General features: G+C 52.3%; 2 protein-coding genes across 4 annotated transcripts in view; one reads left to right on the top strand and one right to left on the bottom strand.

The window, feature by feature from the left end:
* LOC306642431 (LIM homeobox transcription factor 1-alpha-like) overlaps positions 1 to 15,485 on the top strand; it is a 138,289-nt gene extending 122,804 nt beyond the window's left edge. The window contains exons 6-10 of one of the 3 annotated variants that reach the window (XM_079108211.1): positions 2,963 to 3,124; positions 6,007 to 6,084; positions 7,250 to 7,319; positions 8,204 to 8,292; positions 14,713 to 15,485. In XM_079108211.1, the coding sequence (XP_078964337.1) occupies positions 2,963 to 3,124; positions 6,007 to 6,084; positions 7,250 to 7,319; positions 8,204 to 8,292; positions 14,713 to 14,784 (471 nt within the window). In that variant the 3' untranslated portion in view covers positions 14,785 to 15,485. The remainder of the gene's footprint in view (positions 1 to 2,962; positions 3,125 to 6,006; positions 6,085 to 7,249; positions 7,320 to 8,203; positions 8,293 to 14,712) is intronic. The other 2 variants (XR_013758502.1, XR_013758501.1) reach the window with 2 other exon arrangements.
* LOC306641346 (UDP-GalNAc:beta-1,3-N-acetylgalactosaminyltransferase 2-like) lies at positions 9,740 to 11,851 on the bottom strand (the record flags this gene model as incomplete). The annotated part of the gene is made up of 1 exon (XM_079106458.1): positions 9,740 to 11,851. The coding sequence occupies one exon, from the start codon at positions 11,849 to 11,851 to the stop codon at positions 10,586 to 10,588; it is 1,266 nt and encodes a 421-aa protein (XP_078962584.1). The 3' UTR covers positions 9,740 to 10,585.
* Positions 15,486 to 17,848: the final 2,363 nt, after the last annotated feature.

Here is a 17,848-nt window from a genome sequence, read left to right as displayed (position 1 = left end):
GATTATCCATGATGGCTGCTCTGGCTTCCAAATGTGTTGGCAAATGGGGAGGCGCAGCTCAGGGTATGGACGTGGTCAGCTGGAGGTCCTGGAGAGAGGATGCAGTTGGTCCGGCAGGGGTCCTGGAGGTCGGGTGTGTTTGGTGTGGTTGTGGGATCCAGGAGGCCGGGTGCAATCAGTTGGTCTGGGTTCCCGGTGATAGGGCACAGTCACTTGGTCTGGGGGTCCTGGCGGCAGGGAGCAGTCAGCTGATGTGAGGGCCCCAGAGGCAGTGAGTGATCGGTTGGGCTGAGGGATCCTGGAGACGGGACTCAGTCAGTCTGGCCAGGGGTCCTACAGGGCCTGGCTGTTGTCTCAAAATGGCGGCAGCCACGTGTAATCAAACCTGCCAGCTTCCTGTTCTTTAAGAGCACGAGATCTTCTACTTGCTCACTGCACAGGGCACAGAGCTGGATGTGCAGAGTTGTGGGGGGAGAGCTCCTTCCCAGGTGGGTTCGCTGACCACAGATGACTTCCTCCTGGCAAAGCATCCCCTCTCTTCTGTCCAGCAGCCCCTGCTCATCTTATCTCATTCACTTCCAGCACATGTGTCACCTGCCCTGGTGGTCTTCCCCTCAGTAGGTGCTGCTGTCTTTTTCTGCTGATCAGCAGGAAGGAGTCCCAGGGTGTCCTTGTGCCTCCTCACACAGGAGTCTCCGTGGAGTGCATGCAAGTGCACAGGTTCCCAGTGGAATATTTTGGGAGATATGTGTGCAAGGCAGCAGCCACATGGATCTTGCCTCTCTGAGGTGCTACTGTTGCCTCTTGGATTTTTCATGCTTCTTTGAATTCCCCAAGTCCAGGGGCAACACCACTGATCTCGGAAGAATGGTGTTGTAATCTTGCACTGCAGGGCAGTGGCTGGAAGAGCTCCCTACACCTGTCTCCATAAATTCCTCCCTGCTTTCCCCCTCCCTCCACCAAGAGAGAACCCCAGACCTTTCCTCTGCTCCCCAGCCTGCAGGACATTTATGAGGCTCATTGCATCTGCACCCACCATTCCTTCCTCTCCCTCCCTGGCTTGAGGGTCTCTTGTCCCCTCCCTAGCCCTTGGCAATCTCTTGTTTTTGGGCTGTGGGGATTTTCCAACAACCTGAGCTCAATCTGCAAGGCCCCACAGGTAGTGCAACCCCTTCTCCCAGCCGTAAACCATGCTGGGCTTGTGTCCTAGGCGGGTGGGAGGAACGGCAGTGGGGGTAGCAGCCTGAGCCATTCCAGATGCTCTTTTACAAGAAAGGCCCTGAGTGCCAAGCCAATTCACTTCACTGTCATAGGCTGTGTGGAGACCTAATCTCTGGGCTTCCCCTCTAGGAGTCAGATTTATGCTAGGCCGCATCTAAAAGGCCTCCCAGGATGCTGACATTTGTTGTGGGAGAGCGAAGTGGTGTTCCTTTCATCTCTACTGAGGGGTGTCGGCTTACATTATGAGGCACCGCCACAGCCCGCACCTGGGTGTCGGAGTCTCTGGCAGTCCCTGCTCTGCCATTTGAAGGGTTTCCTTCATCTTTGGCTCATGGCACTCCTGCAGGCTTTCAAGAGCTTTCCTTTCTCCTGGACAAGTTGCACAGCCTGCATTTTTGTGGAGAAATGGGAACCTGAGTCCAGCAGGCCTGTCCTGCTGAAAGAGCAGAAGGGCACTCAGAGACCATCCCAGAAGCAGAGTTGGAGGATGTAATAGGCCCCTAATGTTTACACACAGTGGCTGGAGCTGGTGAGGGTCAGCGATGGTCAGTTCCTGTTGGCAGCTGGGTGTGGCATCTGCCTGCGTGTGAGAGGTGCCGCATGCCCCCCACCCTCCGACTTCAGAGCCTCTCTCACCCGGACCTGCCAGGACCCCCATAGTCCCTTGGTGGTGGTGCAGGCAGAGGTGTTCCCTGTCAAGTGTGTGTGCTATTGACAGAAGAACACCTCAAAGGGTGCCCAGGAGGGACTCCAAGGGGGCTCAGGATGCATGAGCTTCAGTGGAGAGCAGATGGAGGGCAGGGGTCAGAAAACTGTAGGATGCCGGCCACTCTGGTCTGGGGTGGGGATCCTCCAGGCGACCTCCTCCTGGTAAACGTCCCCTCTGTACTGGGCGGCTACTGTCTATCTGGTGAGTCATTCACTTTCAGCACAGGTGAACAGTTCTGCTTTCAGGCCTCCTGAAGCTGCCCTCTGCCACAGGGCAGATCCCATAAGACCAGCAAAGACAAAAAGACTCACTCTGGAATTTTATGGAGTCTGGGGACCCCACACCAGGGCTTCTTGAAGGCAAAATGAGGCCTGGAGAAAGAAGGGAGGTGAGATGCTAAAGGGCAGAAAGGAATCCCAGAGACGCTCCACAGTAAGCTCTCCAGGGACAGGTTCCCTGCCCCTCTCCTGTCCCTCCCCTCCCCTCATCCTCCTCCCTCTGGACACAGCCTTGCCTTCCTATCTTATTACTGGGTGTGGAGGGGGACTGACCTAGGTGGCTGACCTAGGTGGTCCTTCCTCCTCCTCTCTTCCTTCTGGTCCATGGCAGGATGGTAGCTCTCTGGAAATGGGCGTGGGCCTAGGCAAGGCCAAACACAGTGACAGAGGACCCTGCCCTGGACAAGCTTCAGAACTTAGCCTTCCTTCTGCAGCCTGCACTCCCCACCACGTGCTGGGAACACTTGAAGTGGCACTGCACAACACCCACTCTCTGTAGGTGAGGGTCTGTTCTGCAGAGACCAGCACCAGAGTACAGAACTGGAGCTCAGCCTTCCTGGGACAAGAGGCTTCTGGCCACCAAGAACACCTCCTTTGTGTTGAAATAGTAATGGTGAATGTGATTATTGAGCCTCTGTCATATTCTAGGGAGTCCTAAGCCTTTCCATGCATCATTTCATTTCATTTCAACAACAGTTACATTTTTCTTTTCTTTTTCTTCCTCCCTTTCTCCCTCCCTCCCTCCTCCTACCAGGAGAGCCTTTGCAAGTCAGTTCCAGGGGCGAGGAAGGGAGCCTCTGAGGATGGCAAGGACCACAAGTGCACCAAACACCCCAGAACCGTCCTGACCACCCAGCAGAGGAGAGCATTCAAGGCCTCATTAGAAGTGTCCTCCAAGCCCTGCAGGAAGGTACAGGTGGGCAGAAGGGAGGGACGGGGACAGCACCGCCTCTCTGTGTACCTGGGCTCCTCTGGATGTCGGCACATGGGGTCAGTGGTAAGGAAGGGGGTCAGCCAGTCTGTGCAAGAGGGCTTGAGCCCTGCTGTGGATGCTGAGGTACAGCTGGGCTCCCCGAGTCTGTGTGTGATGCCATTCCACAGCTGTCACCTGTGCAGTGTGATGGGAACAGCAATAAGCTGCATCTGTTTGGTACAGTCACAGAGAATGCAGGATGCGAGGCTGGTGGCAGGTGCTCTTCCTCTGGCTTAGTGCTTCCCTCTCTGGGTGCCTGGGGGCTCCTCCGAGCATAGGCCTTCCCCTGTGGAGTGAAACATTGCTGTGTGGATGTGCCATGGCTTTTGAACATCCACCTGTTGTTCCCGTTAGGGGCCATTACCAGTAGCCCTGAACCTGATGTAATGAAATTCGGTCGTAACGAGAGAGGCATTTATTTTCCCCTATATCCCAGTCCACAGGAGAGCAGGCGGAGACCGACAGCAACTGTGCTGTCTATCACTGGGCCTAAGGGCTGTCCAGCTGTCACCCTGTTTCCTGCCACCACGGAGGGGAGGGGGCAGGGCAGCCCAGGTGCCTGTGCCCAGGTTTGCTGGCCACTCCACTCGATGAGAGGGCAAAATTCAGTCCTGAGGCTGCACATCCCACGGGGAAAGCTGGGGACTGAGCCTACCTGGTGACCATGTGCCCGTTACACTCAGGTTTCCACCATGGATGGAAGGTGGAGAAGGTGGCTGCCGGGACAGTTTCCTGGCTCTGCTACAATGGCTGTGGCCATCCCTGAGCATTCATGATTGACCAACTGCCTTTACACAACAAAAAGAAAGAAATCATTCTTTTTGAAATTTATAAAAGAAATACTGTTGTTTTTTTTTTTAAGGGTTAGAATGTCTTTTTCTGCCTTCCTGATGGAATTCCTCAGTCTTTGCTGTAGGGACGAGATAACCCAAGATCTTTGTAACCCCCAGCAAAACATGTATTTCCTGTTCTGGGCTGTGGCCCAGTGGGGTTCAGTGTAGGCCTACTCTACTGCTGCTGTTTGAGGGTCCAGCCTGAAGGAGCAGCGCCCCCTGGGACACTGTCTCATGAAAGTGGCAGAAGACGAGAGGCCAGGGTGGAGAAGGAACAGCATGCTCTCACTGGACGTGACACTCATTATGTCCTGTTTCATGGACACAAGCAAGGCTGGGGCTTGGCCCTGTGGTGCAGAGCAGGGGGTGTCTGGAGTCAGAACTGGTGGCACAATAGTGCACTTTGTCACCCAGCTGCCCTTCCTTCCCCTGCCCTTGGTACAAAGTGGGACTCCCCAGGTCGGCTTGCACAGGACAACTGTCACTTCCTCGGCATGCTTCCCAGCCTCTGGGTAGCCACATGCTGGGGACTTGTTCCTGGGAAGTTTTCAGACCAACAGCAAGGAGGTGATGGCACAGGACTGTAACTCCTGGCGTGAGCCCTGAGGACTCGGCAAAGGGGCCCTGGGGGGTAGGGAGGGGTGTCCACTCTGGAATCGGGTGAGGCTTTGTGGAACAGGTGGCTGCCGAGTTGGGACTCTGAGCAATGGAGAGAGTTTCAGCAGGTACAGGGGCCCCAGCTTAGCAGGAGGGTGTGTCTTGAAAGTCTGGCCTGATCCTCCCTAAACTCAGCCCTGTGGCATGAGTAGGGTGAGGCACTTCCCAGGCCTGGGGCTCACTGTCTGCCCTGCATGTCAGGGCTCTTCAATCCCATCTTCTCTGGAGTCTCCTAAGAAGAGGCCATGTCTCTTGGGCCTCTCTGCACATTTGCTTTATTGGACCCCCATCCTGCCATCTTGCCCTTCCCATGAGCCTGGCTGGCTCACTGGCTGGCAGATGTTTAAATACATTTCTTTATTATCTAGACCCCATTGTCCTTGTCCCCACCTGGCCCTAGTGCATGTGCCTGCACCGGGGCTGCCCACTGACCCTGCCAGGTTCCAGATGGCTCCTCTCTTCTGTCTCTTTCTCTCTAGGAAGGGCTCACTCAGGATAACAGTGTGGAACCCCAAAGTCTGTTGAGCTAGAGGGGCAAAATGGACCACCAGGGCCATGGATTTGGGTAGAAGGGAGGACTGACTCTTCTGGGAAAGCAGGCTTCACCCCTTTCCTCCTCTGGTGGGCTGGTGTCCACCCACGGCCTGCAGCTGCAGCATGGGGGAATTTCTGGTGTCTAGAGACACCTAAGAGCTGATTATAGGGGAGTAGAAGCCTGGAGGCAGCTCCTGGGAGTGTGTACATGTTCACGAGTCAGCGGTGTTGGCCAGCTTTTTGTCACTATGACCCAAGTCCCTGACATAACAACTTAAAGGAGGAACAGTTTATTTTGGCTCACACAGGGTTCCCTGGCACCATTGCTGTGGGCCTGAGGTGAGTCGGAGCATCATGGTGGGAGAGTGCAGCAAAGGCCACTGACCTGGGAAACAGAGGAAGTGAGAACAGGAGGCGGTGGCAAGATGGAGTCGCCAGGGGCACACCACAAGGACCCACTGCCTCCCACCAGGTCCCTCCCAGTGGTTCATTCAGTCACCAGGGGACTGGTCCACTGATGAGCTCAGAGCCCTGGTGGTCCTGTCAGTCCCCAAAACCCCAGCCCTGGACACTGCTACACTGGGGACAGACCTTCAGTGCCTGGTCTGTGGGGGGCTTTGCCTGGACTTCCTTTCTACCTTGAAGGAAGCCTGTTCTTGCCTCTGGACTTCTGCTAAGCATGAATCAGCCTGTAGTCTCTGCACAGGCGAGGCCCATTGGCCTCCTCATGACTGCACAGGAAGTGTTCTGCCTCCTACCTGAACTGCCAATGGTTCTTCAAGAATAACTCACTTTTTCCAGATGAGGGAGATGCTGGCTGCAGAGACAGGGCTGAGCATCTGTGTGGTGCAGGTGTGGTTCCAGAACCAGAGAGCTAAGGTAAGGGCTTCTTGCTTCTGGGTTGCTCTTTCCTGAGGCAAGAACAGAGGGTGCTGCACTGGCTGCAAGGCTGTCTGTCCCAAGCTCCCTGGAGAGCAGCTCTCTCCAGTAACAACCCTGCTGTCACAGGGTTTCAGCTGCAGCTGAAGGGCAGACCATCTGTTTTAGTGTAATGTCTTTATTTTCCTAGTGACCATGCCTCTGAATATGCCAGCCATTGGTACCAATCCAGGTGTTTGGGTTAAGCCATATTCTCTACTTCACATTTAGTTTTAAATTTATATCTGTGTACTCCAGATACCAAATTTTGTTTTTAATAATTCAAAGAGAAACCTAAAAAGCATTCAGATGACTGGCCCAAGAAGGCATGTTGGCATAGTGGCATAAGAGCCTTGGCGGCCCTATCCCCTCACCAGCTCAGTCCATACCACCACCCTGTCCTCCTGGCCTGCCAGGGCCTGCTGCCCCCTCATGGGCTGTGCTGGAACTTCTTCTTGTGCCTCTTCCTACCCCTGCAAGTGCCTGCCTCCTACCTGCTTCCCTGGTCTGCAGAGGGTGATGCATGCTGCCTTCTCATTTGCTGGAGATGAACTAGGGGAGATTTCCTGCAGCTGAATTCCTCAGAGGGGTTGGGATGGGTTCAGTCATCCAAATAGACTCCATGGAGCAGGCAGTCGAAGAGACCCCTGTGCCCATGGGGGCACTTTAAACCTCTGAGGAACCTTGCAGTAAAGACATTTCTTTTAAGACCCAGTGTTTCCTATACACACACACACACACACACACACACACACACACACACACACGTGCTAAACATGTGTTGACATCTTATGGAGCGCCAATGTTCCACTGTTCTACAGAACAGAGTTTGAGAAACATGGGGTTCAAGTTCCTTTGTCCAAGGTGCCGGGTAGGTCTCAAACACAAGGTGGCAGGTAGGGGACGAACAGTCTCTTGGTTCATTCAAGTCACCTGTGGCACTTGCTGAGAGGGAGTCCCTGTTCCTGTGGGGTAAGCATCCTCCTCCTCCGCTGTGAGGGGTCTTGTGTGCTCTTCCTTGGCTTGGCTCCACTTACTAGCCTCTCAGCAGAGCTGAACCCTTTCTCTGGCCCCTTGTGTGTGACCTATTGTGGCCGGCATCTGAAGTGGCCCTCTCTCCTGCCAGATGAAGAAGTTGGCCAGGTGGCAGCAGCAGCAGCAACAGGACCAGCAGAACACACAGAGGCTGAGCTCTGGTAAGTGCTGGCCCCTGAAGACTGGCTTCTGCTGGGCTCCATGAGGGATGGGCACTTGGCAGAACCCAACTTGCCCCACTTGGGAGAGAAGCCCACCACAGGGGGTGAACCAGGAGGAGCCAGTGAGAGCATGTGGGCCCAAGCACCACATCCAGAACTGCAGATGAGGGAGGCTCTGGCCCAGTGCAGAGCCAAGCTGGGGCAGGTTTCAGGGCACGTCGGAGTCAGAGGCCTGTCCCATTGCTCTCTCCATTCCCCTCCTCCTAGGCTGGCCAGTTTAACAGAAGACTCCCCTGGCTCAGCCTGTGACAGGTGACCTGAGATGATCCACTTGAAGGAAAGATTTATTTGGGAGAGGGTTTCAGTCCATGTTGGGGCTGTTGTCTTTGGGGTCCATGTGTGGCACACCATGGCAGAGTGTGTGGCAGAGGAAAGCTGCCTGCCCCATGGAGGCCAGAGAGCAGAGACCACAGTAGGATCTAGAAGGAGAAAGAGGATGGTTCTGGGCATGTGTTGGTGACCTACTTCCTACACAGGTTCCCACTCCCAAAGGCTCCACCATCTCCCACAGTGCCACAGGCTGGGGACCAAGCCTCTAGCCTCTGGAGGGGACTTAATTTTCCAACCATAGCAACCCCTTCAAAATAATGTAAAATGATGACAATACAAAGAACCCCCGAGGTGAGCAGCAGTTACTGTCCCCCTCTCAGATGGGCAGATGAGGGTTCTGCAAGTCTGAGCAGGGTCCTGGCATAGGTGAGAATTGGAGCCAGGTAAGGGCAGCTCTGACTACGCTCCATTGGGCTGGGTGTTCCAACCCACCCCTTGCTGGGTGTGCCCTTCCTGGATGTACCCTTGCTTTTTTTTTTTTTTTTTTAATCTAGGGGAGTTGCAAGGAGTTGGGAGGGGAGTGGACAGAGTGACTGAGGGAGTGTCCAAGGAAGTACTAAGGAAAAAGCATGGAGAATTACAGGTTAGAACCATGTCATTCTTTTTTTTTTTTTTTTTTTTATTCTAAAATAAAGATCACATTTATTATCACAAGGTGCATAAAAACACACAGCTTTTACAAAAATGATAGAAAAATACTCATTTGACTACATCGTGATATTTGTGGGAACACCACACTATTGCTGTACCTCCAGCTAAAGCTTCAAAGACACTGTTTTTCATATCAAAATCTCCGCTATTACCACAACCCATCTTTGGAAAGAAGTTCATAACGTCTTCTGAACAACCAAAGCATTTGCTCAGTTAAGTTACATTCCCAAGCCTGGGGGATGCTAGTGTAAGTGGTACACATTTTGATAATCACGGATGGCTGTGCTGAAAGGAACCTTGTCCATCTCTCAGTCTATACTTTTCCTTCCCAGAGGAGGCGGAGCGATCTCCTCAGGTCACCTGAGCCCACTCCAAGTTTCTTTCAGTAACTTAGAATAAGAATTAATCACAAAGACAAACAAAACATTGATTTCACCCCTGCCTGTTCCTCTGAACTGAAAATATAATTTTTAGTTTATCAGATTAAGAAATGATACCTACCCACAGAAATGGCACGCAAACTGTCAAGGACACCTGGTCAAACACTGGCTTCACTTCTGTGGAAATAGACTCAAGTCTACTTATTTTCTTGGGTGAATTGATAATTGAACAGGGACAGCTGTCATTGCAGCTTGGCCTTGTTATGTGACCAAGTTTTACAGGTAGCAGTCCTCTGAGACATCTTCCTTTTCTTTGACAGGCTCCATGACAGTTCAAAAGGTGAAGGCATTATTGTCACGTCTTCTCAAAGTTCCTGTGTCAGAACTTTTGTTGTCCTACGAAAGTCCCAAGGTGAGTTGCCCCCAGTCGATAGTATCAGTTCCCCACAGTAAGACATGTTAAACTCTACCACACGGCCGGGTTCTGGTCTGAGGGGAGGCGTGTGTTAGACCGAGTCCCTGTGGCATGGAGGCCATGTTTTGTCAGATCTGTCTTACCCCTACCTTTGTTCTCATTTTAGATGCCGGGCAGAGAAATTGAACTAGGAAATGACCTACAGTCATTACAGTTTTATTCTGTGGAAAATGGAGATTGTCTGTTAGTGAGATGGTAACAACCAGCTTTAAAAATTTAGAGACTAGACTGTTCATCACGACTGGGGTTCACTGGAAACGATTTATTGCGACAGTTCTACTGTCAAATGAGGTTTTACAAGTTGCCCAAAGTATGACAAAGGATGTACTTTTCACTGGGAAGAGACCATTTGTAGGCTTGTATGTAATAAAGGCTTTGACTACTCATGATCTTCTGATCTTCATATGTATTTTTATAGCTCATAACTATTAAATGGAAACTAGCCAGTTTAATAAAATCTGAATATAGTTACCGTCTGTCAGACTAATTTTAATGAAATTCTCTACTATTTTTAAAGGTTGCTGAAATGATTTGGTTTGTTGTGTGGGGAAGTGTCCCTTAAATTTAGGGAGACACATTCTTTACTATGCTATACCTGCTATTTTTTTCTTCTCAGGTGCACCACCTTAAAAAGGCAATCACATGCTTTTCCCTGTAGTTACACCTAAACCAAGCATAGTGTTCGCAGGTTCTCAGCTCTGACTGACATTAGGTAAACATGAGGCAGTGAGAAAAGCAAAATTCTTCCCTATGGCACTAAAACCCTGAGAGGTATATTCATAAAAATGTATTTTAACAAGAGAACTAAATTGATCTTCAGTATTTATGTTAAATGGCAAAAAAAAAAAAAATGGGTATTAGTCCAGGTAAATGAACATATTTAAGCCAAGTCCACAACCGAGAATCATTAGTTCCTTTTCAAGGTCAAACTGCCCACGCTTCATTCAAAAACCACAAAATCTGACATTATTTCCAGAAACCCCAAACTTTGGTATAAAGGATCACTGCTCATGTAAGTGAGCACACAGTATTTGAGTTTTGGGGCCTGTGTTGTCCTAATCAGGCCATACAGACCTGTGCAATCCAGGCTGAATTACTAATCATGATCTAGAAATACTTTTCCTTTCATAAAACAATGCAGTAATTTAAATCACTTTCCAATATATAAATAAAATCGTATGCTACAGTTATCATTTGATTTTTAAGAAAGAAATCCCACACAGTTAGTATCACACTGTTCAGGTGAAGGTGCCAGCCAGAGATCTCCTGAAAGACCATCTGTTCCACTGCCAACCCTGGCTGTTCTCAAGACTTGCGTGGAGGTTATCGTCCGCCTGCCCTGGTCTTTACACAGCCTGGACAAATCACTGTCACCTTGCTGCACACTGACAAGGGTCACCACACACTCCCTTCAGTTCCCACAGCTGCGTCAGCTCGTGAGGGGAGTACTGAGGGGAGGACAGCATCCCCGCCTCGCAGGTCTTCTCACACAGCCACAGGCTGTCCTGGTATCTTCTAGGTCCTATGGCTGCCATCCAAATGCCCATGCTTACATCTTCACCCTGATAGGTCTTTAATCTCCCCGAGTTGCTTGCCAGCCAGTCCACAATATCCTTGGAGATCACATACCCTGACCCACATGCAAAGGCAGGGTACGCTGGGCTGGGATACTCCAATTCTTGCCACTTTCCAGTTCTGTCCACTGCCCAATTCAATCTGAAATTTCCCCACCAAAAATTAGGCCCCTCCAGATTCTTTTGGGTAATTGTTTTAAATACAGCTTCTAAGTCTATGTAACAGTCATCGTCTGTCTTCAGCAACAGATTGAAGCTGGTGGTTTCCACGGTCCATCGATAGAAGTTCAATAACTTTGCAGGAACATTCCGGTAAGTGTCGACAACATCCACAAAAACGATGTCACCACGGATACTGCTCTCCTCTGTCAGCAAGGCATCTTCCTCGTGGAGTCTCCTCATGTGACTGACGAGTCGCTGAGGCCGAGTGCGAAGGCTGTGCAAGAGAGCATCACCTTCCTGAATGGTGTAAATAAAGCCACCTGCAACTCCTTCCACGCCTTCCGTGAATTCTCGAGGCAGCGCACCCTCCCCAGCCTCTGGTAAGATGAACTGTTCCACGGGCTTGTACCACAGCCTGTTCACCTGCACGCCACAGCTCGGAGGACTGAAGCGCGCCGTGAGGAGGGCCTCCTCCTGTTCTGCCTGGTAAAGCTTGACCGTGATGTTCCTCTGGAAACCCTCGTCGCTGGCATGGTAGAACACTCCGAGGCTGGTAATGACAATTGGGTGAAGCACTCGGAAGCTCACGCTGACGACTCGGTCCTCAGAGAGCCCTGATGAGCCTTCATCAGAAAGGCTAAATGCCTCAATCTCCTGATTCAAAACTGCCGCGCCGGCCCCGGGGGCGCGGGCGGGCGGCGCGGAGCGCAGCCGCAGCCAGAGGTGCAGCGCGGCCCCGAGCACGCATGGGCACAGCAGCACCAGCCAGTTGCGCATTGGCCGCCCGCGCCGGCTCCGCGCGCCCCGGCCCGCGGCGAGGCCCCGCCAGCGCCCGGCCCCGCGGCCCACTCGGCCCGCGCCGCCGCTGCCTCCGAGCGGGCGGAGGCCTCCCCATGTCATTCTTAAAGGTACATTCTGCCCATCTCGGCACCCATCAGTGTTCCTCGAACCCCTGTGCCTTGAACTGGGCTTTTCACACTTCAGTGTGTGCACAGGCCACCTGCAATCTTGGTGAAGTACAGGTTCCGATTTGCAGGGAAGGTCCTGGTGACCCTGAGAGTCTGCATTTTTAACAGCTCTCAGGTGGGGCCACTGCTGCTGGCCTTGAAGGCCTTACAACAGGCATAATCTCATCCTTGCTTAGACCCTAAACTATGCTTGACATCTAGGCTAGGTTTGATCCATAATTTGGCTCTTACAGTCAAGAGTTCCCTTAGTGCTCACTTAACAATGAGAGATGCTAATAGAGAAAAGAGCTGACCTGGGGCAGGGCTACTGGGAAGGGTGGGCAGTGAGTCAGCCAGGAGCTAGTGTTCTCCTTCAGAACTTCCCTCGATGCCAATGGACCTGGGTCCAGCTGTTCTGTCTCCTCACGCCTGGGGCTATGCATTCCCAGGTGGGAAATGGTACCTGCCAGCTCTACCTCTCAGGGCCCTGCAGTTTTCTGAGGCCCTCAAGTGATGTAAGTTGACCCCATCTAGGCAACAAGCTGAAAGGGAGAATGCACTGGCTGTGGCATTAGGAGAACACAGACTCAAATCCTTGCACGGTGTTTAACTCTGGGGCAGCTCCTGAGGAGACTCAGGAAGCAGAGGCTGGAAGGAGGGGCCCTTTCACCGCAAGGCTGAGGGAGCGAGGTTTCTGTGCCCCAGTGCAGCAGGTTGTAGCTCCAAGGCACATACAGTCTCATGGAATCTTCCTGTCAGCCCCATGAGGTTCACTGGTCCAGTATCATGACTCCCATGGATGAATGGGTTCATAACAGGTTATTGGTGGATCTTTAGAGTCATCACTCCTGGGGTGGACACACCTGAGTGCAGGATCCAACTCTTTAAGTGACATGTTTATAGGGTGCTCTCAAATTTCAATTCCCCAGCTGCCACCCCATCCCTGTCCTCCAAGGTGGGGGCCTTTGGTTGGGTATGGGCTAGAATCACTAATGTCTGCTCACCTCGTTCCATCTTGTGAATGAGGGACTAGGCCCAGGCATGAAGCTCCACCACTGTCACACAGGTCCCCAGGTCACAGCTTGAGGTGGCCTCCATGATTCTCAGATCTGGTGTTTGCACCTTCTATAGTCATTCCCACACTGAGTCGGTCAGACTTCCAAAGGTCCTGAGAGTCATGGTGGTGTCTGCCCAGAGCCAACCTGGATCACAGCATGGGCATGTGGTAGTGAGGTGTGTGAGGTCCAGTGTGAGGCTCTGGGCTGCAAATTGAGGATGACCTGCCACCATCTTTGTCCAGCAGCTCAGACGAATGGTTGTGGGAGTGCCGGCCTGGAAGGGATCATGAACCCCTACAGGGCTCTTCCCACCACCAGCAGCTCCTGGCCATCAGAAAGAGCATCTACAGCTCCAACCCCTTCTGCCAGGGTCTCACACCACCCCAGATGCTGGGAGATCACACGCACCCTTAAGGTGCATGGGCCTCCACCCTGCTGTGGCCTCTCCTTCCCCCAGACACACCCAGACAATCACTGTCACTCCCCAGCAGGACAAGTGAACCACAAAGCAGGGCTAGAGTCCCCCGAGAATCAGCTACTGGGGGCTGCAGGGGAAGGCTGCTGTGGGTGCTCACCAGTGAGGTGCACCTCAGAGTTCCAGAGCTTCCTAGCTGAGCTTCCCTCAAGTCCCACCCCACCTTCTCTATAAGCCAGTGCTCAGCAGGTGAGACCTGAGGAGCCCTGAGGTGGGGGAGCACAGAGGTGCAGGGCTAAAGCTCCACCTCAGGGTTGACCACAGGACACTCACAGAGTCTGTGAGGAGCACAATTCATGGATCTATAGATGGAATCACAGGTGATAAGTCACTCTGAGAGCTAAAAGAGAGTTTTAGTCAATAAGCCTTCCAAAAACAAGTATCAAAGACAAAACCCTCACAAAGATTTTGTCCACTTTTCCTCCTTACTTGAAAAATAAGTGGCCAGTTGTGGACACATGCCTGAAATCCCAGTGGCTCAGGAGGCTAAGGCAGAAGGATTGCAAGTTTGAGGCCAGTCTCAGCAACTTACCTAAGCAACTCAATGAGGCCCTGTCTCTAAATGAAAAATACAAGAGCTGGGGATGTGGCTCCCTGGCCAAGCGCCCTGGGTCAGTCCCCAGTGCCCCTTACCCTTTCAGAATTTCTCTTATTAAAGCCACCCTACTCCACCCATTACATGTTGGCAAGTACTGACCAGGTCTGGACCTGCAGGTCTTTCTGGGCTGACCTCACTCACGCACAGCTCTGTGGACACACACACATATGTTTCTGACGTCCATCCTTCTGAGGCATGGTCACAGTAGCCTTCCTCACTCCAGGCCATGGGAAAGCAGGCAGAGGTTTTGGTTGGGCCCCTGGCCCAACCTCTGCGGGGTCCCTGGCCCAGACTCTTCAGGGTCCATGGTCCAACTTCAGCAGGGGTCCCTGACCCACAGCCTCTGCAGGGTTCATGGCCTAGACTCTGTGAGGACCCTCCCCCTGCATACCTGCTGCCCACACATGCTGTCCTTTGCTGTGCTGCACTCCATTTTAGCACCATCATGTTCTAGGTTATGTTTTCACCTGTTGCACTTTGGACAGGAGCCCCCTAGTGAGGCTATTGACCCCTGGATTAGGCCCCTCCCCCTTCTCTCTGCCCCTGTCTGTCTGTTCTCTCTGTTCCTGCCTTCCCTTCACCAGTGAAGAGTCACAGGGGAATGTGCATTTGACTGGATTTCCTAGCACTGAAGCAAGTCTCTCCTCCCAGACACCCATGTCAGTGTTTCTTCTCCATTTCAGGTGCTGAGCCCCTGTTCTGTGACCTGGATAGTGAAGACCCTTCCCTTAGTAACCTGGGTGACTCTTTCCTAGCAACCTCAGAATCTGGGCCCCTGTAGTCCAGAGTGGGCAACCACATTGACCCCCTGTCTTCCATGCAGAATTTGTACTTCACCTCTTGAGTCTTCCTAGCATCTGTGGCTAGGCTCCCAGATGGAACTACCATATTCTGTGAGGGGTGGCTGACTTTAGGACACGGAGGCCAGGGGAGAGGTGGCTGGGCAGGGAGGTGTGTGGGATGCTGCTGTTGTATAATGATTTGGGGTAGCTCGGTATTTCCAAAGTCTGAGTGTGTTATGGATTGCCTAGTTCAATGTTTCTAATAAGTCTTAGGATTATATAGGAAGATGTGCTCATGATTAAGGACAGGGACTTTAATATAGACACTCATGCAAATTAGATACCTAGGAGCTCCTAACAACTTCCTGCTGTTTTGGGAAGCTCTCATGGAGAGGTGTACTTATCTGTCTATCTGTACACCCACAGACAGACAGACAGCTGTGTGCGTGACTGTGTGACCTTTCATACCTTGTCATCAAAGTTTATCCCAGATTATAACAGACTCCAACTTTACAGCAAAAGTAACTTTATTTTCAGTGTAAACTATATTTAAGGAAATGCTTGATGCACTTAAGTTATAAAATGAGATAATTTACTTTTTATAAGCTTAATTTTTAGTTTGAAGAGACTTGTCAGCAGGGAAGAGAGGCTGCTCCCTGCCCCGTAGTGCCAGAGCCCTGGAAAGCAGATCTGTGTGCTGCCAGCCCTCTCCAGAGGAGTCCTGCTCTTTGGGGTTCAAGCACTGGGCTTGGGTAGGACAGAATGATCTCTGATCATGTTCTTAGAAAACATGTGGCTAGACTCTTGAGCTTTCCCTCAAATTCTGACATGGCACCCGGTTGTTGGGGGGCCTCAGCTTTCACAAGTGTGGGGTGAGGCTGACAGCATGGACCTACCTCCCTGAGGACACTGAAGTTCCACATAGTAGGGATGCAACCAAGATCTGGTGTTTGTTTAAAATAGAAGCAGATCACCTACTTGGTGGGCAGGCTGCCGGGCGCTGTGGGCAGGCTGCCTGGGGCTGCAGGCAGGAAGGTCTCTGATGCACCTGAGGGCTGCTGGGCCTACCCATCCTCTGCGAGGCCTGTGCTGGCAGAGCTGGCAGCTCAGGAGAAGGCTGGAGTTCTTCAGCAGGAGAGGCTCAGCCCCAGGGGTGAGAGCAGGCATGGTGGTGTTCCAGAGCAGGAGCTGACCAACCATGACCTGTGGGCCTGCTTCCTAGTTTTTAATGTCATTTATGAAAGAGAGAGACAGAAGAATATGTGACAGGCTGTGTGGCCCAGGGAGACATACTTGCTGTCTGTGTTATCTGGCTCTTGGTAGAAACATTTTGAGGGTTCCCTGTTGTTGAGGTCCTACTTCTGTATGGCCTGTGGAGCTCTCCAATGGGGGAGGACCTTGGAGCCCGGGGATCTGCCCAGCGCATGAATCTGGCCCTGAACGCATAAGGCCCAGCAGCCACGACACAGGGCATTTGCTTCTTGGTCTCCTGCTGGTGCTAGGATGGGTCTTCTGTGCTGGGAGGGTTTCTGAGAATCAGAGTGGGTGGGCAGGACAGAGGGACAGCCTGCAGTCCTCTGAGGGGCTATACTGAATGTGCTCCCACTGTGGAGGCATCGCTGGAGCCTTGCACACAGCCACAGCTCCCCTCTACTGTGAGCTGGAGGGAACACATCCCTTAAGGTAGAGTCTATGTCCTGCAGTTTTTGTGCCCCTGTGTATAATTTATGCAAACCACCAAGAAAGCCACACCAGTATGACCAGCAGGATCATGCAGATGCTGGTTGGCCCAAGGTTTCTGAGTGATCAGTTGGAGGATGTGGCAGACACAATGTGCGTGAACATGGACAGAGGTCCACTTCCATCTTCACATTAAGCTCACTGGTATGGAGCTGTTTGCATTCCTGCCATGAGAAAGTTTGCTTGGCAATCAGGGCAGCAACTTGGGGCAGCCTTCTCACCAAAGGCTGGAGGCGTATGCCTCGCCAGTACAGGACGGCAGAGTTCCCAGTCATCTTCAGTGCATAGATAATGGGCAAGGGCCCTGTATGTGAGACCAGGAGTCTCACTCTGCTCCAAAGGGGTGCTGGTTTCTGTTTTCTCACCACCTTCAGTTGTGCATGTCACTCCTGTGGGCTCACCCAGCCTGTGCTGGAGGGTTGGGAGGAGAGCAATGAGTCACAGACCAGGCTGGCAGGAGAGCCCACAGGGAAGCCTGTATCTCACCCCCACCCGGCCTCAGCTCCCAGCTCCAGCTGCCAGGACCTAGGGGTGAACATTTGCTCACAGACACCTGCACATCCTTCAGGACCACTGACCTGGCCTTCCGAGGAGCCTGCACAGCTGTGTCAGGTACCCATGGGGAGCGGGCTGGTGCTGCCCACTGTTGCCGCTAGACCCCAGATTTTACAATGCTCAAACAGAGTAGAGATGTAGGCCTGTTCTCAGTGAAGGTCCATGGGGAGTCTGATAAGGGGTACCTCTCCTCGGGCACAGTAAGCATTGTACAGGGCTCCCAAGCTCTCCCTGTGAACTGGATGCCTACTTCTTCTCTCCTTTCCCTTTGAACTCTGAGTGAATATGTCTAGATCTAAGCCCCAGCTCTTCCACCTGTGTGCTTTGTGACCTGGGACAACAGCTTTATTCCCTGAACTGATTTCTATGTGGGAGCAGGGATGGTCCTGCTCCTCCCTCAGAAGACAGGGGATGAGTCCTGGGGAGCACCAGCCCTGCCCTGGGGGTGTGCTGTGGGGCAGGTCATTCTCAGGTGTGGTCACTGACCACATGAATGGCAGTCTCAGATCATGGGTAAAGACAAGGAGACCCTGGCTCCCCTGGCTGTTAGTCCTTATCACCAGTGCCTGGAATCTCTGTGGTTCTCGCCCAGCCTGAGCCAGTGTGGGGTGCTTGTTTTAAGGCATGCAGATCTTACACCTTGGCCACTGAAAACCATGCAGGTCAATCCTGCCACATCTATTTCCTACCACTCCGACACTTGACACAGTTCTGTTGGAGTAGAAGATTCAACACTTGACAA

Source organism: Sciurus vulgaris (genome assembly GCF_902686455.1).
Source record: "Sciurus vulgaris genome assembly, chromosome: 12".
Taxonomy (NCBI): domain Eukaryota; kingdom Metazoa; phylum Chordata; class Mammalia; order Rodentia; family Sciuridae; genus Sciurus; species Sciurus vulgaris.
This window is presented reverse-complemented; position numbering and strand designations above follow the sequence as displayed.